The sequence below is a fragment of the Calidris pugnax genome, unplaced genomic scaffold (assembly GCF_001431845.1).
Source record: "Calidris pugnax isolate Ruff unplaced genomic scaffold, ASM143184v1 scaffold50, whole genome shotgun sequence".
NCBI lineage: Eukaryota > Metazoa > Chordata > Aves > Charadriiformes > Scolopacidae > Calidris > Calidris pugnax.
This window is the reverse complement of record NW_015090780.1, coordinates 940,587-963,085: the sequence shown is the minus strand read 5'-3', so window position 1 is coordinate 963,085 and position 22,499 is coordinate 940,587. Positions and strand designations below refer to the sequence as shown.

The following is a 22,499-nucleotide window of genomic DNA, read 5'->3' as shown; positions in this document are numbered from 1 at the left end:
GCCCAGCCGCTCCGGGCGACTCCGTGAGGCGGCGGGTTCAGCCCCCCTCACGCCCCCTCCTCCCCCGCTGCCGCCGCCGTCGTGGTAGGCGCCGCCCCGGTGTAAACAAGCCGGTCATGGGGGCGGCCGCTCTGCGCTGCCGGTGCCCCGGTCGGTCCGGTCCGGTTTGAGCCCCCCGCCCCGCCCCGGTGCGGGCCCGTCTCACGGGGCTTACCTGAGGCGCGGCCGCGGCGGGGCTCCGGGGCCGGACGCTGCGAGGCACCGGCGTCTTAACGGGAGGGGCGGCGGTGGCATAACCTGACGTAACCCCTTATGTAACGGCGGGGGTGACCCGCACCCCCCATCTCCAACCGCACCGGGATGGTCGGTGCCCCGGGGTGGAGGATCGGTGCACGGGGAGGGATGCCCCGGGGACGGGGGGGATGCCCCGGGAAGGAGGATCGGTGCACCGGGATGGGTGTCGGTGATCCCGCGGGGGGGATGCCCCGGGGAGGGGAGTGATGCACCAGGGAGGGGTAATGCCCCGGGGAGGAGGATCGGTGCCCCGGGATGGGTGTCGGTGACCCCGCGGGGGGGGATGCCCCGGGGACCGTGCAGCGGGAGAAGGGGGCACGGTGTACCGGCGGTAGCCACGTGGTGCAAGGAGGTCGGGGCACCGGGGCCGTGCAGTCGCACCGGGAAGGGCCGGGCACGGGGGTCGGGGCGGTTTGAGACCCCCCCACCCTCGGCAGCATTCGGGGGTCCCTCCCAGCCACCCTGCCGGGGACGGTCCGACTCCCCCATCCCGGGGCTCACCGGGGGTTTCCAGCTGGAAGTTCCCCGGGAAAGTCGCTGAGATCCCGGGGGCATGACCGGTGGGACGGGAAATGCATCGGCCACCAAAGGGGGGGGCACGGTGACTGCCGGGTGCCGGGACCCTGAGAGGCAGCAGTGTCCCCCCGGGGCTGGAGGGTGTCCCCCCGGGATGGCCGTGTCCCCCGTGACTGGGGTCCTGGCTCCCTGCAGGGCTGGTTTGGCCACAGGTGGTGTGGGATGGCCACGTCCCCACGCAGGGGGTCCTTGTCCCACACACCGTCCCCAAACTGTTCGTCACCCCCCCGGGCTGGGGACTTCACGTGCATCCATCCTCCCCGGGCGATGCGGGAGGGCTAATCCCAGCATCAGGGCTGCTGGGTTGGTGCTGCTGGGGGTGGGCAACTGGTGGCCTCCAGGGTTTGGGGCTTCACATGCCACTGTGCCACCCCCCAATGGGCTGGGAGAGGGTGAAAGGCAATAAAACAGGGTTTTTTTTTCCAGTTTTTTTCTCTCCACGTTTTTCTGCCCCCCACATGGGTGACATTAGTGGCAGGCACTCTGCTGGCGGTCAAGGAAAGCGTCTGCAGAGCCACTTTATGGAGGAGCTCGAAAAATTACTGGTTTCTTGACTCATTTCTGAGGCATGTGCCTTTCCGATCACACAGTCAGGCTGCATCATGCTGATCCCGCCCCCCCCGGAGGGGGATGGAGACCCCCAGAGCTACCAGCACCCAGTGTCTGGCATGTGGGGTGGGTGATGGCTCCCACTGTGGGGCTGACCCTGGGTGGCACAGCACAGGCTGCAGCCCCTGCAAGTGGTTTGAACTCAATTTGCTTTTAAATGGAGCCCATTTCACCTCCGGGGCTGGGGGATGTGGGGGCTGTGCCTCAATCCCCTGCTCCCTGTGCCGCTCTGCGGTGGGGGACAATGGCAGCGGCGTGACTCGTCATGGGCTCTGCTTTTTGTTCTGGCGTCGAGTGGCCACTTGTGCTTCCCCTGCCCACGCAGGGAGGTCACCGTGTGCCCGCACGTGTGCCCAACCCGGGCTGTGCGGTGACCTTGAGCTGCCACAGCATGATGCAGGCAGGGGCTGAATGGGCTCCCGGTCCCACGCCGCTGTTGTACCCTCTGCTGCATCCCCCGCAAGGGTGACCCCCTCTGCTCGGTGCTGCCCGCCTGGCACCTGCCTCCAGATCATCCCAGTGCAGCTACTGGATGTTTGTCCCAATGCTGTCGTGGACAATCAGAGAGGAGACCCCTGGGCTTAGTGTGCCCACCCCCAAAATTCTCCCCACAGAGCTGTTGGTGTCTCTCATGACCCACAAAATGCACCCAGTACATCCCTTGCCCTGCAGCCCGGCAGCAGCCGCAGGTGGCTCTTGCTGCCGTGCCCACATCTGCCTGCAAAAAGTCCACCTCCTGCCCGCCCGTGGCAGCCTGGTATCACTTTAGGGCCAGGAGGGAGAGTGAACATTTTAGGAGTTTCTAGAAAAAACATGTCCCACTGAATTAGGGTAAAGCTGATGGTGCTGGAGGAACCACAGTGGAGAGATTGGTTCCCTTGGGATGCTCCCACCGGCAGCACCAAGTTGTGGTCCCAGTGCCTGGGGACAGCCCAGCCGACTGGCATGGCCCTTCCTGCCTGTGGGGACAACTTCCCCCCATCTCGGGATGGGGAACCAGCCACCCTCGTGGCTGCGGAGCCCGAGGTGCCGTGTCTGGGCTGGGGGCGTCGGGGCAGAGCTGTGCCACTGCCGGGGGTGACGTTATCTGCCATTACCTCCCACTTGCTTTCGCGGGAGCCTGGTACGCACGCTCGTCCCCCTCCTCGCCGAACCCGCTTTTCACTCATGTAGTTAAGAAAAACTTAACTTTTCTATTACGGCACATTTCTCTTACCCAGGTGCTTAATTACCATTGTCCCAGGGAAATGTCAGCGTGACTCAGAGACAGTTTCCCATTAGGAAGCGGCAGATGAATATTAATTAAACTTGCTGGTGGGTGGGCTCGCTCCCAGCTCCTTTCCCAGGGGGACCCTCTTACCCCCACACCTGCCCGGACCACGACTGGCCCTGGGGAGGACCTTCTCACCCAGCTCAGTACATCCACAGCACACCGAGAAAATAAGGTGACTCCACTCTGGGGACAGGAGTAACTTGACCTCCCTCCTGGAGCAAAAAGAATCAACCCTGAGGAAGGAACCTTATTACAAATGACTTTTCTCTCTGTTCCTGCGGGGTTTGCTCCGTCTCCAGAAGCGCATCTCCCTCTGGTGCAATTACTGGGAGGTGGCTGCACCCCGGGGCTGTTGGGCTCCAAGGGGGTGCTGCAAGCAGGTCAGCTTTTGGGGTGGGGAGCTGGTGGCAGCCAAGGTCACCCTCATCCCCTCCATGCTCCGTGTCCCCAGCAGGCACTGGGCTTTGGGGCGATGCTGTTTCTCTCACCCAGGGACATGTCACGGCTCCTGAACAGAGCCATTTGCCCGTGTAACAGGTTGAACCGGGGAGGCTGGGCTTTAGGGATGGACTTGAGGTCTTAGGAGGGCTATTGGATGGGTTTGGTGTAAGAAATACTCCTCCCCACTGTGTCTGTGGTACCCACAGGACTGCTGGTCCTGGCAGCAAGGGTTAAACCTGCCTGGGGGCTGCCGGCAGCCCCCCGGCTGAGTGTGTCTGTGGTGGTTTGCAGCTGCGTTTTGTTCTCCTCCTCTTTGTTCTGTGTCTGCACAGCCCAGCACACCGCAGGGAGGGGAGACCGTGGCTGCCCTCTGCCCGTGCCCTCGTGGTGTCTGAGCCTCTGTCCCCCCTTGCCACAGCGCTGCTGCCTCCCGGGATGGGTCCCACAGGGGACATCTCCTCCGTCGACCCTGGGGAGATGCAGGATGCCCCTGCCCTTGCCTCACCCTGCTCCCTCAGTCCCTCTGAGCCTGGTCAGCCCCAGCCCAGGGGAGCCCAAATCCATCTCCAAGCAAAAGCCGTGGGGTCCCACGTGCTTTCTGGGGAGCAGAGCCTGGCACCCCAACCATGGGTGCTAGCAGAGGCGACCACCAGCCTTGGGGACAGGGGACTGTGGGCAGGCTGCTCTGCTTGCCCAGCTGCCTCTTCTGGGTGTCCCATGGAGGGTCCCAGCCATGCCAATGTCCCCCGTGCCCCTTGCCAACACCGGGAGGGCTCAGTCGGGGGCACTGGGTCCAGCAGCCGGTGTTCGAGCCGGGGAGAAAGGCAGGTTGCTGGGAAACATCCCTCTTGAGCTCCGATAAAAATAGCTCCATCTTCAAGGCGAGAGGACGGGCTGCGCTGCCGGCAGCGTGTGGGGTGTGCTCGTACCCACCGGGGCTGCAGGGGATGGGATGGGATGGGCTGGCCCCGGGGGGGGTCTGTGCCTTGGACCCCCCCAGCCCTATACCTCTGTCAGGTCACAGTGCAGGGGGATGGTGGTGCATGGGCTTGGGGGGTGCCCCATACTGCCCTCCTTCACCTCCGAATCACACTTGGAAATGTGTGCACAGGACTCAGGGCTGAAGTGGGCCCCCCCCCCCACTCCATTTGCCCTGTGGCTCATCTCTTTGGGTTTGTCCCCAGGAGGAGGGGGGACGGGGAGAGGGTGGTGGTGGGAAGCCCGGTGGGTCTGAGCCCCTTCAGGGGGGAGGTGGGGAGTTTCCCTGTGAGGGCTTTGCTGCCCAGCCACAGCCAGGCTGGGTGGACTGGGGGGGGGGGGACATCAGCCTTTCCAAGGACATGAAGACCCTCTCGCTCTTCCCAGCAGCTTCGGACGGGCTCACTCCTCTCCCCAGCATCACCACATGGACTGTGCCTCCCCCCAGCCTGAGTTGAGGGAGTCAGGGCTTCACCCCCTTATCCCCCCTTCCTTCTTGGGCAGGATTTGAATTTGGTGGGCAGGGGAAAATCACACCCCCGGCAGCCAAACTCCTCTGACACACAACTGGGACCCCATCCCAGTCCCCTGCCACCTCCTGTGTTTGGAGCAGGTGTTTTGGCCCCGAGGACAGAGGCTGTCGGGGGTCCCCGGTGATGGTGGGGCAGCGGGACATGCACCCCAGTCCCCGGGGTGGCCGGGGGGGCTGCGGGATGGCCCCGGCACGGCAGGAGAGCCTGCTCGGGAGGTGGTGAGGATGCTGCGGGGCTGATTATTCACAGCTTCCCTCGCCCCGATTGGCTCCGCGGCGGCGAGCGCAGCCGGGCCCCGCTGCAGGAGGAGACTCCGTGGCCATAAAAGCGGGCTGGGAGCCTGCGGGCGGCGAGTCCGGTGGGCACCCCCGGGCATCGCCTCAGGGCCACCAGCCAGAGTGGCCTTGCCACCGCCACCGATGACCGGCTCAGCCTGACACCCACGGAGGGACACCCCACCACCCCGTCCTGAGTCGGCGAAGCGGGTGCTCGGCGGGACGGGGAGCAGAGGCAGGTAGGGCTGCTTCCATGGCGAGGGCACAGCTTGGGGTATCACTCCTGCTCACCAAAGAGTGACTCTTTTTAAAAACAACCCCTGAAAGTGGCTTGTGGTCGGGCTGGTTGCGTTATTTTGAGAGGTTCCCAGCCGGCTGCAGGTGTTCCCCTCGTCCCTCGAGCGGTTTTGTAGCCCGTGCACTGCTCTCCAGAGCTCGGCTGGGGTTTGGTTCCATACCAATGCCACCTCTTCCACCCTTGCGGCAGGGACACCCGGGGCTCAGAGGGGCAAAAGGAGCTGGGGGAGAGGATGGGGGGAGGTTGCCGTCTCCCCCCACCAAGCAGCAGCAGCAGCGACCTCAGGGCTGGGTTTCGCTGCAATTCTCTTCCAAAAGTCGTCAGCTTTTTTGAGAAGCCTCATCCTGAAAGTGTTTCCAGGCGTCACCACTTTTAAAGGTGAGGAAAGGAACGGCTGGAAGGGGACGATTCTTCTCCACCAGAAATCTCTGCAGGGTCCTCACCTGCCCGAGTTAGACCTGTGTGGGAGGAGAGACCTGTTCAGCCTGGGAGAGCTGTTCACATCCCTCGCTAGAAATAATTGCAGGTTAATTGTGGTTGGGGGGGTTGGTTCTGGCACACACAGTCCCGATTCCCTGTCTCTCCTTGGGCTGCCAAGTCTGTCACTGTCCCCTGGGGTGCACGGATGGAGCTCGGGGCTTTTCCACTCGAGAGCAAAGCATGGGGACCAAAAACCAGAGTAGAAACAGGACAGGAGGAGAGGACCCTGGCAGATGCCCGACACAGGTAGGACGTGCTGAGGGTGGCTGCGGTGGCCGGGACCCACCGCTGGCATTGCCAGGCACTGTCACCATCCTAGCGAGGTGTTTCTGCAGGAGGGACGGCTTCAGAGCCTCAGGACTCCTCCAGGTAACGCAGGATCAAGCTCTAACTCTGCTTTTTTCTTCCTCTCTTTGTGTCCGTCTTTTCGCTTTTTTTTTTCCAAAGCCCTTTGTTTCTCTCCCCTTTTCCTGCCCCAATTTTACCGGTCCCCCCCTCCTCACTGCAGAAGCACGGGGAGTGCTGGGGGGGTATTTGTGGCACCTCCTGGACAAGGTAGGTTTCCAGCAGAGTGTCCCGGGGTGTCTGGTCATGGAGGGTCCTTGATTCCCTGAGTGCCACCAAGTCCCCCATTCTTCTCTTGCTAGCGGGGCTGCCGGCAGCAGAGGAGCGCGGCAGGGACAAGGGAGGGGAAGCTGGTGGGGAAAGCTGGGATGAATAGGTTTCCCAGCGGAGCTGCTGGGAAGCAGCCAGAGGTTTTTCTTGAGAGCTTCGTTCCTCTCAGTGCTGCAGCTGGCACCTACCTGCGCGGCTGGTGGCTCCTCGCTCATGAGGGCTGTCTCGGTGGTGGCGAGGCAATAAGGGACCCTCGCTGTGTCTCTGTGGTGAGGGCTGGCTTGAGGTCCCGCCGTGCTTGTGCCCATCCTGGGCATCTGCCCACCCCGGTGCCCACGGCTCTGCCAGGGCGAGTTGAGGGGATGCTCTTAGGGCGGCAGGGAGCCGGTGCGCGCTGCAGCCGAGGAATGCAGACAGCTTGACACACGATGGTGCAGATAATTCAAATTAAATTTTAATCTAGCATGAATTAATACTGTGGCATTAACATTTCTTCATCAGTGCCAATTACAGTACATTAGCAGATACTGCTGGAGAATACAATAGTCTCTAATATGCGTCATTCATGTGTAACAGATCCCTCTGGGTCATGCCTTTCCACCCCAGATAAAAGCAGCCAAGGAGGTTGGCGGGGGGGGGGCGCTTGTTGCCAGCGCACCCTTTTGGGATCAGCTCTTGCTGCCAGGGCTATTGTGGTCCCAGTGGCACCATGGTATCCCCTGGCACTGCAGCTGGGGCCAGCACTGGTCTCTCCAGCCTCACCTGGGGGGTTCTGGAGCGGCACCGGGCACTGCCGTTGGCACAGCCCCTCTCCCAGCCATTGCACGGTGTGTTCAGCCCTCTCTGGCCTCATCCACAGAGGCAAGATGCTCTGGCACAGCTGAAGGACTGCGATCACAGATTACAGGTAGGCTTCCACCCAAAATCTGGATTTTTTTCCCCCTCCCTCCTCCTGCACCAGCCCAGCAGAAGCGGCGGGTGGGAGGGAGGGGAGCCGGGGCTGCCCCAGTGCTTCAACCTGGGGTGAGACTGCACTGGGTGATGGCATCCTCCTGTCCCCTTCTGCCAGTGGCTCTGATTGTGGTGCTTTGCTTCCCCAAGGCCAAGGGGGAGAGGCTGTGATTCATCCCCCCCGCACCGCACAAATGTGGCGATCGCAATATTGCAGAGAAACTCAACGCGAAAGAAAAAAAAAAAGGGGGCTTTTCTTTCTAATGGTACAGAAGGAATGATAGGTGGGATGGGATGCCATGGGATACCATGGGATGGGATGACGGTCCCTGTCCCGAGGCCATTGGTGGCCCTGGGGGCCTGTCCGTGGCTCAGGGCTTGTGCCAACAACTGGGCTGCATCTGGGCTAAGGGATCGCATCCCATGGTGTCCCTGCTGGTCACTCCTGTCCTCTTCTCTCCCTGCCTGGGACCCAGGAGCAGCACCCAAAGGTGAGTCCCATGGGCACAGATCCTGGTGCATGTCCCCAGGAGCAGCCACGCAGGTGGAGGTGGCAGGTACCCCGCGCCGAGGGTGCCAGTGGGGTGGTGACAGGGTTCCTAGAGCCGGTGCGGGGAAGGTGACGGGCTCTGTGCTGTCTCTCCCTCCCCAGGCAGTGGCTGCGGGGTGAGATGGCGCGGCAGGCGCTGGCGCTGGCCCTCTGCCTCTCCATGGCCGCGGTGGCATCCGCCGACTGCATGACCCAGTGCTCCCTCTGCGCAGCCCAGACCCGTGGCACCGAGAGCAGCATCCAGCCCCTGGTGAGTGATGGCCCCAAGCAGCCATTACGGGGCGGGGCACAGCGGCGGGGGTGTCATGGGTGCCAGTGCATGGTTGGCAAAGTTTGGTGTGCCAGGGTGGTGGTCGTGGGCACTCCAGGGTGCTGGGAACGTGCAAGGTTTGGCTCTTTGCTGGGCTTGGTGGCATGGTGGGTATGGACCCTTGGGCTTGGGGTGGGGGCACCCCAGGAGTGGGGTGGGAGGAAGGCACAGGAGGGTCACCCCGAGCAGCGGGGTGATGCCGGTGGGTGCTCCGGTGCCGCTGTCTTGCAGATGTGCCTGTGGGAATGCCAGGGCTCCTCACCACCCGGCCCTGAGTGGGAGACCTGCAGGAAGGCGCTGGCACTCCTGGCCCCACTGGTGGCCCTGGCCGAAGGGCCAGACCCGTCCCCTCGGGAAGCAGAGGAGGGTGAGGAAGAGCTGGAGCAGGAGCTGGGTCCTGGGGAGCTGCCACCGGCGCCGGTCAAGCGCTACGGGGGCTTCATGAAGAAGATGATGGCCAAGGGGAAGCTGCTCTCCCTGCTGCGTGAGAACGCCCACAGCAAGGGCGGCCTCAGCAAGAAATTTGGGGGCTTCGGCCGCAAGCCAGGGGAGCGGGCGGCCCCCGAGGACTACCCGGGGCCAGGGCCAGCAGGTGATGGGGACGAGGAGCCCACGGGTGCCGGGGCTGAGGGGCAGGAGCTGGCGGAGCTGCACAAGCGTTACGGTGGCTTCATGCGCCGGATCCGGCCCAAGCTCAAGTGGGACAATCAGAAGCGCTACGGGGGCTTCCTGCGGCGGCAGTTCAAGGTGACCACGCGGTCGGATGAGGACCCCAGCGCCTACTCAGGGGAGGTCTTGGACCTATAGAGCCAGGTGTGGGACGGGTGGCACCACTGTCTCCAACGCTGCCAGCCCGGACCACGCCATCACCCCCATATCCCCATCCCCTGCCCATCCCGGCGTGGCCAGAATCATCCCTGCCTCACCCCCCCAGGGGACCACGGGTCTCCATCCCCAGTTTGTCCCTCTCTGGTTCACCTGCCCACCCCTTAGGGACCCTGTGCATTGAGAGGACAGTGCCACCCTTCCAGCTGATGGTGGTGTGGCTGTGGGTCCAGCCCCAGGGCTCCTGGGGGGGCAAATGGAGGGGGGGGGACATGTATTCTCCACCTTCCCATGGTGTGGAAGTGCAGCAGGGTCTGGAAACCATCACAGCTGATGTACAGGACAACGGTCTCTGAGCACCAGGAAGGATGAGCCAGGGCAGGATGAGTCCCTCTGGGCTGGTAGGTGGCCCGAGCAGCCAGCACGGCAGTGGGAGAGGCAGCGGGGCAGGGCTGGCACTGCGGCACCATCACCGGGGTGGGCAGCTGGCTGAGCACAGCCCCGACACCCCTCCCCAAATTCCACCTGTCCCAGCACCCGCCTGGTCCCTCCAGGCTTCCCCCTCAAAGAAGAACCCCCAAAGGCAGGGTCAGACCCCTCGCCCTGACCCCTGCTCCCCTCGCAGCCAATAAAAGGCAGATGCCAACGAAGCTGTGCCAGATGCTGAGTGTCCTCCATGGGGTGGACCACGCACGAAGGGACCACACACCCCCAAGGTGGGGCTGAGGGGTGGGCTGGGGGGCATGGGTGCCCAGGGTTGAGGCGCCAGCTGCAAGACCTGCAGGCAGCAGCAGTGATACCCTCCCCACGCCATGGGTGTTGAGGGGGATACGGGGCACCCACACACCCCATTGCTGCTGCCCCTGGAGCCATGCCCTGGGGGAGGTAGGGCCCCCCCCCCAGCCAAGCAAGGGCAGGGATGCTCAGCCCAGCCTAGGTGTGTGTGGGGTGCTGGTTGGGGACCTCCCGCAGCACAGGGCTCCCCAGTCACCCCCAGGGAAGGCTCCCTTGGGGAATTCCAGCAGCTGCCCTGGCCAGGAGGGGCCAGCCCTGCTGAGGGCAGTGACCAAACCGTTCCCTTCCTGCTCGCATTTTGGGAATGGCGTGACCCCGCCAGCAGCCAGTCAGTGCTGAGAAAGCCCAGCCTGGGCAGCACATTCCCTTTCAAACTTCTCCTTCATAACCTCACCTTCCTCCTGGCTCGGTGCAAGGGGAAGCTTCGGGCTCCAGGTCCTGGCCCCACACAGCTTGTGGGGGGTGGGAAAGCAGGGGGCGTCACTGCAGAGCACTGACATGCTCAGCTCACCCATGGCACAGGCTGCAGCTTGCTTGCACCCTGGTTTGGGCACTCCCAGGGAATGGGGGCACCTAAAGCTGCAGTGGGGCTGAGCAAGGAGAGCTAGCCAGACCCTGCCAGGGGGACCACCACCACAGCCCCCCTCCCAACCTCAACCTGCTGCCGCCTTCCTCCTCCTCCTCCTCTCTTCCCTCCCGCAGGGCTGTGCAGGATGAGGTGACCCCCCCCGGACTCCTCACTGCAGGACATGCAGCCCCCCACCCCACCATGCACCCCCACCGCAGGGGACAAGGTGACCGCCCCGAGCGCAGGGACACGCTGACGTGCGGGAGCAGCCACAGGACTTTTCACTTTTATTATAAAAAATATCTTGCAAGCAGAAAAGAAAAAAAAATGTACAAGCAGTCACGTTGTTATCAAAGACTCCCCAGCCCCCCCCCTCCTTGTCCCCCCCCTCCCCTGCCAGCAGCTGTGGGGCCAGCCCCATGTGTCCCCCACTGCTGCAGGAGCCAACGCAGGGTGCTGGCCCCGTGCGGTGGTCCAGGGAGACATGGAAGACACTCGTCCCCATGGGTGGACTGGGAGAAGCCTGCCTGGCCCCCACAGCAGAGTCTTGGTGGGGGGGGGTACGTGTGTAAGTCTCTTTTAAGGTCTAGGGGGTTTAGGGGTCTCCAGGGGGTTTAGGGGTCTTCACTGAGAACTCAGTCTTGATTTTGCACATCTTATTCTAGTGTTAAGTACACAGCAGTACACCCACGTACAACACAAAACATTGGGTTTAAGCTCTAAAAATTAACAGTTACATGTCAAAACAGTCAAAACATGTTACACAGTACCTGCGGGGAGCTCCCGGGGTGGGGAGGGAGGAATGGGGCTGGCGGGGGCACCCGCAGCCTGGACGGCGTGGAGCTGCACGCTTTGTACAAGCCTGGGGTAGCGCTGGTGGGTCCCGGTGTGGGGCAAGGCTGTGCAGAGGAAGATGAGGAGGAGGAGGAGGATGCTCCGTGCCGGAGAGCCGTACCTGGAGCCTCCCCTGGGCAGCAGGACTGGGGGGAAAGCCCATAGCAGGGGGGCTCGGCTCGCCAGCCTTCCCAGCCTCATTGGCCTTGGTGCGAGACTGAGGTCCCGCAGAAGGGACACTTGGGAAGAGAGAGGTGGACGCTCAGGTCCTTCCTTTAAAGCCAGAGTTTGTTTTCCAGGCGCCGTGGCAGAGCCCCAGAAGGCAGTGTGGGGGTCCTGGCTGGTCCCTGCAGGATCAGGGTGGCTGTGGGAAGCTGTGCAAGCCTGGCCAGGCAGTGGTATCCCCACAGGAGCGGGTGTGGAGGCACTGTCCTCATGTCTTCAGCCCAGCTAGAGCTTCCCGAGGAGCCACAGCTCTGTTGGCTTAACCCGCTGGCAGGCAAACCTGGCACATCGAGGCTGAGCAGCCCCCGTGGCTGTGGGGGGGGTGGAGGTCCTCAAGGGATGGAGCTGGCAGCCCCAGGACCAAGCTGCCCCCAAAAAATCAGGTCTTTGAGGATGGGAGCAGACCCCCACAGTATTGCAGGCTCTATTTCCACCCCAAAACGTGGGTACCGCAGCACGTCTTCACATCACGTGGTGCTTCCAAGAAAATCCTCCCGGGGAGGAGCAGGGCAGCTCCCCATGGGGCAGGGGGTCCCGACAGCCACTGCAGCCCTGCTCACTTCCTCGGAATCTGGACACTGGCGTACTCAGAGCCGGTCTCCTCGGGGTGCGGGGCCGGTCGCTTGGGCGCTTTGCTGAGGTGCACCATGTCCAGGTCGGCGTAGGTGAGGTTGTCATCGCCGTTGGGCGCCCGGTTGGTCTGGATGCAGGCATACTCTGACTGCTGGCTCATCTCCACCATCCGGCGGATGGACTTCTTCTCTTTCTCAAAGTTGAGGTCCGCGTAGGTCAGGTTGTTGGGGTCAGATTCCTGCGGGAGACAGCAAGAGTTCCTCACTCAGGAGGACCCACCCTATGCACCAAACCTAAAGCCTCACGCTTCTATCTAGCTGCAGCTTGACCTGGGACAGCTTGGTCTCTGCTTGTACCGGGTAAATGATGCCAGCAGCTGGCTGGGACAATCCCACAGCACTGCTTTACCCCATGGCTGCATCCTCAAATCAGCAGCCACTGCTGCCACTGACAAGGCTTCAGAGCCACCACTGCAATTCAAGAGCCACCCCATCCTGGTGGGAACGGGCAAGGGCCAGCCTGCCCAGCGATGCCCACGCGGGAGCTGGCAGAGGCTGGGAGGGATGGACAGATTGCTGCTGATCACGACTTTGCTCGTTAACTGCGTCACCAAATGCAAAACAACTCCACAAATAGCCTGGTTGGCTATCGCACAGCTGGTTCTCCAGGCAGCACAAACCCAGATTTTCCTGGGAGGAGGAGGAAGAGGAGGAGGAGAGGGGGCCGAAGGCAGAAAAGATGCCGGGAAGTGGCTATCCCAGCCCCGGGACAGCTTCTGCTCCCTTCTCCAGCCACAGCGTGGAGACACCGAGACGTTTCACAAGGGGAACCACCACCCTCCACTGGAGACACGGAGATGTTTCATGCTGGAACCACCACCCCGCAGCTCTGGTGCCTCCCGGCTGCTCCCCCTCCCCGGGTCCCAGGCTTGAGCAACACACCTGGGTAGTGGCCTCACTGCTCTTCTCTGGCTCATGTAACCTGAAAGGGGGAACAAAACACATCCAATTGACCAACTGCCCTGGTGCCTCTTCCCTAGCGATGGAGCTCTGGTGGGGGTTCAGATGCAAAACAAGGTTCTCGCAGAAGCACCCAGCAGGAGTCCTCGCTGGTGACTATTTGCTCACGTGCTGGTCCAGCTACATCTCTGCAGGCTGGAGACCCAGCTCCCACCCACTTGTTCAGCCTCCCCAAAACCCAAATGCTCGGGTAAAACGTCACCATGGGGGCAGAACCGCAGTCAGGGAGACCAGCAGAGCCTGCACTCCTGCCTTCCCTTTCACAACAAGCTTTGGGGGATCCAGCTCCATCCCAATCCCAAGGGACCCCCCCCCAGTTTGTGGGCTGGAGATGTCCAGCTCAGAGCACCTGTGGTTGTCTCGGTGACTAGAGGAGATCCACACTTACCTAGCGGACGGCGAGCTTTTCCCTGGAGGAAGAGAAATAGTTTAGGGAAGAAAGTTCAGGAAACAACATAACCCCCCTCCAGCTTCCCCAGGCACGTGAGCCCCCACGCAGAGAACGCTGCAGGAGCAGATACACATCTTTTCCCAGAGGCAAGTGCCTGCAGTTTCCTGGAGTTTCACTCCATTTACTGCAGGAGTGTTTTCGGGCAGAGGGCAGGAGGTGGTCAGACATTTTTTAGGGGCAAGGAACAAGCAGCACATTTGAGTCTGCTCCTGGCAGGCAGTGGCACGCAGTGCAACCAGGGAGAGCTCTCCCTGCAGCCTGCAAACAGCCTGGAGACCTCTGGTCCATCCTCCCCTTTGGGCAGGAGCTGCCAGCACACGGCCGTGAATTCAGAATCCAAGCACTGATGCTCGAGAGAGGAAGAAGAGGGTGAGGAGCAGGTGCTTCCCTGCCACGCACGTGGGATTCCTTACCCTTGCTCTGCTTCATCCGGATGAGGTAAAGGATTGCAGCCACCAGCAGGGCCAGCACAGTGCAGACCACTCCCACCACGATATAGATCACGAGCAAACTGCCTGAAACATGAATGCAAGAAGGTCACCACGGACCTGAAAACGCTGGTACCGACAGAGTCCCCGCAGCCTTACAGCTGGGGTTGGCTGGGTGATGCTGCAAGCACCGAGGACAACAGCTCAGTACCTGCCAGCATCACACCCCCCAGCCCCCGGTATGGGGATTTTGTGCCCTTGAACCAGATTCTGGTAGGACTTTCTCAGGGGGGTGATATCTTACAGCTCACTGGCAGAGGACCAATCCCAGTGGCTCTCACGCACCATTAGCTGCTGTGGACATGCTGTTCACTCCCTCCCTGTCCGGAGCAGCGATCCACAGGGTGGTCACCCTTTCCACAGGGACCTGGGCATCATGCACCACACGGCAGGTGAATGTGGACCCGTTCTTCTCCTCCATCGCTTTGACCTCCACCACGCTACTCAGCTGGAACAAGCCCTGGGACATCTCCACCGGTCGGGAGGTGTTCTGCAGGCTCATCTCCGTCCCATTCTCCAGCCAGGTGACATTCACGTTTCCTGGGTAAAACCCCTTCACGTGGCAGATGAATTTCACGGTTTTGTTCACCCCAACGGGGCTCGGTGGGTCAGCATCCACATGGACAATGGGAGAAACTGGGAAGAGAGGCAGTGCCTGGTGCCCAGCGTCCCCCGGCTCCGCTGCCGGTGGGGTGCCGTGTCCCTGCCCTGGGACCCCAGCCCCACGGGAGCTGGACACCCTGAGCAGTGGTTCCCCCCCAGCCCTCACCTCGCAGGGCTTGGCTGAGCTGGTACGTGCCCCTCAGTGGGGCTCTCAGCGTGAGGTGCTGCACCTCGCAGATGAGCTGTGAGCGGACATCTTCCTTCCGCAGCGTCATCGTCACCGTGCTGGACATGTTGTAGGAGGCTTTTGTCTGCCCGGGGGTGATCTGGGCTGGCTGAGCCGAGATGGAGGTCCGATTCTTGAACCATTTCACGCTGATGTCTTGAGGGAAGAACCCTCCGGCCGTGCAGGTGAAAGGCACCGATTCCCCCGGCCCCACTCTGCGGCCGGGCCCGGACACGACCGGGTGGGTGGGTTTGGCTGCAGGGAGAAGTGTGGGGCCATCAGAGTGGGCTCTGCCACCCCTGCCCAGCCCCGGGGCTGCAGGGAGAGGGGTCTCCCACAGGAGAGGGCATCCCACAGATGTGCCCAGGGATGGCCCACGGGACCCACTCCTGGGACCACCACCCACGCCCCTTCCCCATCCTCACAGGCCCCGAGCAGAGCCCACCAGGCTGGGCTGGGCTGTGCTGGGAGCAGCACCCGGCAGGGCTGGTTCCCATCAGGAGCTGCCCTGGGAGCCCCACTCACCAAGTACAGACACCTCTGTGCCTTTTCCACGCCGAAACAGCTCCTCACCATCCGGGAATAATTTCTGGAACTTCACACAGTAATAGGTGCCGGCATCCTCGGGTTGAACATCCCTGATGTGGATGCTGAAGTCTGTTTCAGACTCATCCACTGCCCTCGTCACGCGGGGGAAGGAGCCTGTCTGGCCATAGATGGTCTGGTTCTCACTGCCCCAGCCCTTCAGCCACTTCATGGAGCCAGGGGGACCACCAGGGGACACGGTGCAGGTCAGGGTGAGCGTCTCTCCAGCTTCCATTGACACCTTGTCCTGGGGCTGCTGCAGCTCAAAGCCCTGAGTCACCTGGGCACCCGCACCTGGGGAAAAAACAGACAGAGCCTAAGCTGGGCACTGCCCCCCCAGCCCAGCTCCCCACCATCCCGTCCTGGCCATGGGACAGGCTGCACACACAGCATAGACCATGGGTGATGGGGCTGTGCCAGCAGCTGGCCACGTATCGTGCTCCGTACAGCTAAAAAACCTCGAGCAAACGCCCGCTGCCCACGCCTGCCGGCGCAGCGTGCTGCCTCCCAGGGCTGCTCAGCTTCGTCAGTCAGAAGGAAGCGAGGGCACGAAGACACTCCAAAAAGCAAGCTCCCCCTTTGCAGACGCGTTTTCTGCTCCCAGCCTGTCCCATTTCTGCACCGAATCCAAGCCCCGCTGCGCCCAGCGGAGCACAGCCATTACCCGAAGCCAGCGCCAGTCAGGCAGCAGCCATTCCTGCTCCTCACCGACAGAGGAGAGCAGTTCCCTTCGAAGCCTCTCGGTAACAAGGCTCCCTGACCCAGCCGACCGTGTTGCATCTCCCAGCACCAACAGAAAGCCGCCATCCGAAGCACCCCCTCCCCTACGCACCCCATGGGTGCCCATGCTCCTTCCCCCATGCACAGCCAGGCAGGGAGAAACCCCTGAGGTCTCCAGGAAAACCACAGGGGCTCTGCTCTCTGCAGGCAATATTAAAAATCCACCTTGGGTGGACCCACAGCCAGCACCAGGGGGGTCTGAGCTCATTGCCGTGCAGGAGAGATGCTCCAGGAGCCAGCTGGCTCAGCCCCGTGGTACCCAGTGATGCTGCTGCTCCCTAAAACCAGCTGGAGCAGCAGAGACAGCCACCCCGTAGCCTGTGCATCTCATCAAGGGATTCATTTTGGGAACACCAGGCCGATAGAGTTACTGCGACTGAATCGAACGAGATTTCAATCCAGGTCACTGCTTGAAGGAACATTTTTAAGCAACGCGGGAGCAAGGTGGGAGAATGACCTAAAATCTGCCTGCTGATAACAGGGGCCAGGCACTGCTGACTGCTGCAGTCCCAGAGCTGGCAAGTGGCACCCAGAAAGGGTGTCGGGGTCATGCAGGGACCCCCATATGTTTGAGCAGGTAACTCCTGCCCCACAGCTGAGCGGTGCTGGGAGCTCATGGACCATCATCCCGGGAGGACTGGAGCTGCATCAGCATAGCCAGCTCTTCAGTCTCGCTGGCAGGGGGGCTCCAGCTGCACCCCACATCTCTCATACCAGAATAACCCAGGGCAGTGACTCCTGTGAAGGCTGCCCTTGGTAGCCCCACAGCCTCCCCCACTGTAACTGTCCCCAGGATGGGACAAAATCCTTGGCTGGAGGCTCCCAGGAGGACCTGCTGTAGGACAAGCTGCTCTAACCTCTCCCGGCCATGGCTGGCTCCCACCGAGCCTGGAGAGGATTTTTGGCAGCTGTTAATCCCTTCTGACTTCCAGGGGTATTGAGCGTATCCACAGATGTTCTCACTCTCTGCGCAAACACTCGATCTTGATGGCCAGAGTTACCAGGAGCACGGTTTCTCCAGATTCCTCAAGTTAACAGCTTTTTGCCCAGGGCATCAGTCCGCTGCATCCCCAGCACAGGCTGATGCTCCCAACTGAAAGCTTCAGCCCTTCAAAGGGCTATGTCTTCCTTCAAAGTCACATCATGGCCAATGCCATAGCAGTGCTCGACACCGAAACAAGTTTGTCCCAGAAGACAAGCGAGGAAGGACAGAAACCTGGTTTGCATCATGTCCTGTATCATCCAGGCTGAGCCTTGGTCTTGCATCTGAGCAGCGATGGTCTGGGCTTCTGTGAGGTGAGCCCGTGTTTCTTGGGTGACACCTGAATCCAGAGGAGCAGCCCCGGAGCAGAACCCCCCATGTGCAGAGCACAGCAGTGACACAGGGCACGCAGCGCCAGCTCCACTGCTGCAGCATCTCCTGAGCTTCTCCATCGCCTGCTGCCCCCGGACCTTTCGCAAGAGGTGGTTGAGAAATGTGTAGAGGAAGTTCAGAAGCACAGAAGCATCACCCGCCTCTTGCTAAGCACCTGCATGGGGACGTGACACAGGGAGGGGACCAGGCTGCCCTGGGCACAGGGACCTGGCACCCCCAGACACCCACTGCACAGACCCCCAGGCCCATTTGGATGCCCAGGGCGGCCACTTTGCTAATTGCTCGCTCCACCAAGTTGGACAAATGAAGCCACGTTGCCTCCCCACTCATTAGGGGGTGGCGTTGCAACACAGCAAGGGCCATGGGAAGCAGGGGGTCAGCAACCAGGTCCCCTCCCTGCCACAGGGGCTCTGCACCCCATGATGAAGATGTTCCTCACCACTCCCCTCTATGGTCCTGCCCAAGAGACCGCTGCAGGGTGGTGGCTCCCCATCTCCCCTGGAGGGTCCCCCACACCACAGGGGGCTGCTCTGCTCAGAGGGGCCAGCACCACCTCGCCGAGGCGAGCCCAGCCCAGCCTGCAGCGAGCCCAGCGCTTCCTCTTCATCCTCCCTCTCTCCATCTGTCCATCTCCCTGCAAGGCACACGCTGTACCAGAGGGGAGAGAGCTGGGGAAAAGCACCTGCTTTGGGGTCCAGGAGCTGACCCCAACACCAGAGCATGGTCAGGGCGAGCAGGAGCTCAGCTCCAAAGTTCATTTCTTGGTTGCAGTGATGGGATCTCAGCGCAGCATCCACAAAAGCACTGGGCAGTTAAACTGAGCACGGGCTAGGCTGTAGCTCACTGCCACCTCGGCACAACACTCCTGCCTTCCTGGGGACATGGAGAAGCAGAGACAAACCCCCAAGAGCCCAGATTTCCAGCCGGGTTGGCGACGGTCTCTGTGCATCTCACCCCGCCAAACCCACATCACCCCCTCGCCAGGCAGCAGCGTGTGAGCCCCCTGCAAGGAAGGACCTACAGGCAGGGCACTCGCTGTTGTCCAGTGACAGGCAGCCAGAGGTGCTGCTGCTGCAGGGCCACCACTCCACGGGGCTTTTCTGATGATGTTGCTACTCCCAAAGTCGTCCCAACAGCAGCCAGAGAACAAAGAGCTTCATGCTACCTCCAGTGCCACTTCCCTGGCAGCCCTCAGTCTCTTGGTCACTGCAGAAAACACCGCATGGCTCCAAGGAGACTCTCAGATAGGGCTAAAATGTGGCTTTTTGGTATTTTTCCATATGTTCTGCTGTGAGCTACTTTAGAGACTTTCACACGCGGCTCTGCTGGGCCGGTGCTCCCATTCACCCCATCCAGGGTTTGCAGGACATCCTGCAAACATCCTGTCCCTGCACACCACCCAGGGTTTGCAGGACACCTATCATACAAGGGCTTCAGCCATGCTATGCCCTGTGAACACCGCGCTGCCTTAACAAGACCTGCTCACACCTCCTACCCAAGGGGTCCTGGCCAGACCACCCAACTTCTCCAACTGCTTACCCCACACCAGGACCAACCTGACTCATTGTGTGCTCAGAAACACCTTCAAACTCCAGCAGCAGCCTGCAGAGCAGTGCCCCCACCCCCCCTGCCATGGGAAAACACAAAGGGGAAGTTGATAGAAAACCCCAGAATATGCAAGTTAGAAAAATGCAAAGTTTCCACTGAAGCTTCTCTCCTCCCTTCCCCCTGAACGCAGCTTCTCCTTGCACCCAGGAGATGATGTCTCTCTTCTCCTTTCCCTTTCTTGGTGCTCATCCCGAGGAGCGGTGGGGCCAGGAGCCTGGCTAAGCCCTCTCCCAGCGGGTATTTGCCAGCAGCACACGTGAGACCCGGACCCTCACGACATGTTGGTGCACCAAAAGCGGGGTGCAGGGTGTCTTCGTGCTGCAAACACGTGGGACACACCACGATTTCTCACCACAAGCACCGGTTCAGCACAGACCCACTTCCCACCCGCACACTCACTGTGCCACCCAACCATACTATTTTCTTAAGACTTCGATTTCAAACCACCTGAAGTCGGAGCGCAACCCTTTTTGCCACCAAGATCAAGGGGAGTCCAGGTGCTGCAATCCTGTAATCTGCTTTACCCTACGCTCCAGAATGAGCAAAGTGTTTTAGAGCCCCAAAATATCATCACCTGACAACTCCCACATAGGTAGAACACCCTCTCAATGCAGACCCAGAGCACTCCCAGCCCAGAGAAGAGGCACGAGCACAGGCATTGGGCTGTGCCTGGTCTGGCAGAGCCCCCCTCCTCTTATTCGGTTTGATCCCGATATTCATTTAAAGTTGAGAGCAAAATAATCCCCAGCTCTCCTGCTGCAGTGCAAGTTTTCCATCGCGGTGACACATTTTTTTTTTTTCTTTTCTATATTCCACCTTTTGAAGTATTTGATACCGAACAGATTGCAAGAGGCCGGGGTTTAATTCAGGAGAGGCTGCTTGGATGCTTCCTGATAAAAATAGATTTTTTTCCCCTTCCGAAGGAGCCAGTTAAGGAGCTCCGGGATGGCGAGGGAAGGGCTGTGTGCTCCAGAAGCAAAGTGCAGCTGGTCCCTGGCATCCAGAGCCCCATGGTCACTCGCTGAAGGAACGGGCCGACGGGCAAGAGAAGCCCCAAAATAATCCTGTTGGAATTTCACCTGCAGCAGGGCTGCCCGTGGGGGGGGAAACTTAACAGGTGCTGCCTATAAAAAGGGCCTGGAATCTGCAGTTCGGGGGAAGACACGAGAAAAGAGACCCTGGGGTAGCTGCTGAGAGCTATGCAGATCCCAGAGCGGCTCAGGGACGCTTATAGTAAAGGCTATATTTTACATACGTGACATCAGAGGAAGCCTCGGATCACACGCAGCCACCATTTGCAAGCTTCCCTCCTACAGCATTAGCAGAAATTCAGCTTGAAAGCCAGAGCCCCCACGACCAAACAGATTTCCTCTTTAGAGCAGGCTCCGGGAAGCGCAGCCCAAACCCTCCGTTGAGAAACGCCTGCACAGCAAGGTTTTTTGCACGGCACAGATTTTGCAACGGGGCTTTGCAATCCGGCTTCCCAGCATCTCGCTCCTCTTTGCCCTACAGGAAGATCTCCTGCAGGATCTTCCCTTTTCCCTTTTGCTTCTGCAGAAGCGCCGTCGGAGCAGCCGCTTTCCGGCAGTGGGAGCCTGGGCCAGATCTTCTGGAGTTCAGGTTTGGTTCGAGCTGTGGCCCAGGAGGGTTCACCACAGGGTCTCCACCACATGGAAAGAAAAGAATTTAAAGATCTGCATGCTCAAACCTGAAATCAGGGACGCACACTATCTCACAACCCAGGGCTTTCTGCCCCAGGACAGTTCTTTTCCTAAGGCTGGCTCGGAAAAATGGGGTTCTTCCTCCAAGGCCACGTTTAATTAAACTCAAGAGCTTTGCTGGAGCCCTTCTTTCATGGCAGGAAATCACAACGGTTCACTGAGAAGCTGCGCTCGTCGCCAAAGCCTTCTTGGCTTCCAGCAACCGGGAGTTTTCAGCTTGGGGCCAACACTTCTCAGTTGTGATCAGGCAACTCAAAGCAATGAGTGTTGTGCTGAAAGCATTTGCTTTCTGCTCAAGTTTGTGCCCAACTCTCTGCCCAAGTAAAGCTTTGACAGTAAATAGTTCCAGTGGGCCTGGAGGAGCACGGCTTTCCCCCACGCGGGACGATGTTTCACCTGCGTGGGAGCCTGGGCCGGGCTATTTGAAGTGGGATCTGGCTGGAAGGTGTGAAATTTGGTCAGATCAGGCAAAAAACTCAGCAGCAAGATGCTCCTGACCGGGCGTTGCTATTGCCCTGGGAGGTTTGTGCAAAAAGGCCCATCCCTCCCCGGAGGCGCAGAGAGCGCGGGGCGGGAAGGAGAGCCATTCCTTAGCAATCTGAACTGAAATGAACAGCACCGAAACGAAACATCCTAGAAATGAAACATCCTTGAAAGCAACAGCAGCCACCACAGAGGGCTTCGTTCCTGGTGGGGCAAGAAACTTCCCACTGCTCACGAGGGAAGGGAAACAACCGGGGAGCGGCGCACACCCCAATTGTCCCTTCTCATGCTGCATCCCCAAGCCCCAGGGAGAGTTGGGGCACCCACGGGGCTGACAGCAGGAGCCTGAGTTGACCCATGGGCCAGTGCTCCCAGCAGGGCCAAGTGGTGCAATCCCACCGCTTTGGTGCTCAACAGTTGGGTAGAGCAGCAAGAACCACATACCGTCGGGGGTAAGGCAGGGGGGGCAGCAAGAAAAACAAGTTCCCAGCAGAGTAGGCATGGTAACCCCCACCAGAGCCTCCCCTCACCCGCTCCACCATCCTCCCCATCTCCGGGCAGCTTCCGAGTGGGAATTTTGGGCTGCTTGCAGAGATTTGCCTCTCACATAGCTGGCAGGGGGGTGCCAGCGAATGGGTGGAAACAACAACATGCCTCTTCACGTCCCTGCCTCGTTCCCTCGGTCTTGCTGGAGAGAAGGGGAATGTCTGCCTTGAAGTTTGCTCCCCGGAGGAGCAGCCGGGCGAGGGCCCCACGGAATCCACCCCCCCCTTTCTTCTGCCATCTCCATGCTCTAGGTCATCTCACGGAAAGGTCAAACCAAACGTGCGCGGCGAGACAGCATCATGTCGTGCCCGGGGAGGTGCGTGCGGCGGAGGGACAGCAGGGAGGAGGGTGGAAGGGAAAGAGGAGGAAAAACAGGAATAAAAATAAAAATTAAATTAAAAAAACAAAAACAAAACAAACCAACCAAAAGCGCCCAAACATGAGAGAAGAGCAGGGAGAGCCCGTGGTGGGTCGGAGCCATGTCTTACCTGGCCATCCGCGCAGGGCCAGCAGCACCAGGCAGGTCAGGGACCAGGCGACACGGCCGGGCCTGGGGGGGGGCAGCGGCTCCATCCTCGGCGGGTTCTGGGGGGGGGGGGGACAAGCCGGGG

At 60.7% G+C, this 22,499-nt stretch overlaps 3 protein-coding genes across 3 annotated transcripts in view; 1 reads left to right on the top strand and 2 right to left on the bottom strand.

The window, feature by feature from the left end:
* The window catches only part of STK35 (serine/threonine kinase 35), an 18,829-nt gene extending 17,980 nt beyond the window's left edge, over positions 1-849 (bottom strand). Inside the window, exon 1 of the mRNA XM_014954810.1 lies at positions 621-849. Coding sequence (XP_014810296.1) covers positions 621-849 — 229 coding nt within the window. The remainder of the gene's footprint in view (positions 1-620) is intronic.
* A 4,191-nt stretch (positions 850-5,040) lies between these two features.
* Positions 5,041-9,658, top strand: PDYN (prodynorphin). The gene is made up of 3 exons (XM_014955305.1): positions 5,041-5,218; positions 7,976-8,123; positions 8,415-9,658. The coding sequence occupies exons 2-3, from the start codon at positions 7,995-7,997 to the stop codon at positions 8,988-8,990; spliced, it is 705 nt and encodes a 234-aa protein (XP_014810791.1). The 5' UTR covers positions 5,041-5,218; positions 7,976-7,994; the 3' UTR covers positions 8,991-9,658.
* Positions 9,659-11,016: 1,358 nt separating this feature from the next.
* The window catches only part of LOC106895635 (tyrosine-protein phosphatase non-receptor type substrate 1-like), a 21,874-nt gene continuing 10,391 nt past the window's right edge, over positions 11,017-22,499 (bottom strand). Inside the window, exons 2-9 of the mRNA XM_014955169.1 lie at positions 22,377-22,473; positions 15,316-15,669; positions 14,731-15,045; positions 14,247-14,597; positions 13,887-13,988; positions 13,411-13,432; positions 12,945-12,984; positions 11,017-12,241 (exon numbers count right to left, since the gene is read on the bottom strand). Of these exons, the coding sequence (XP_014810655.1) occupies positions 11,987-12,241; positions 12,945-12,984; positions 13,411-13,432; positions 13,887-13,988; positions 14,247-14,597; positions 14,731-15,045; positions 15,316-15,669; positions 22,377-22,461 (1,524 nt within the window). The 5' untranslated portion in view covers positions 22,462-22,473 and the 3' untranslated portion in view covers positions 11,017-11,986. The remainder of the gene's footprint in view (positions 12,242-12,944; positions 12,985-13,410; positions 13,433-13,886; positions 13,989-14,246; positions 14,598-14,730; positions 15,046-15,315; positions 15,670-22,376; positions 22,474-22,499) is intronic.

Excerpts from the sequence above, each read along its gene's own strand:
- PDYN (XM_014955305.1), top strand. The coding sequence starts at position 7,995 with ATGGCGCGGCAGGCGCTGGCGCTGGCCCTCTGCCTCTCCATGGCCGCG. Across the intron at positions 8,124-8,414 it reads AGAGCAGCATCCAGCCCCTG|ATGTGCCTGTGGGAATGCCA; the intron begins GTGAGTGATGGC and ends GCTGTCTTGCAG.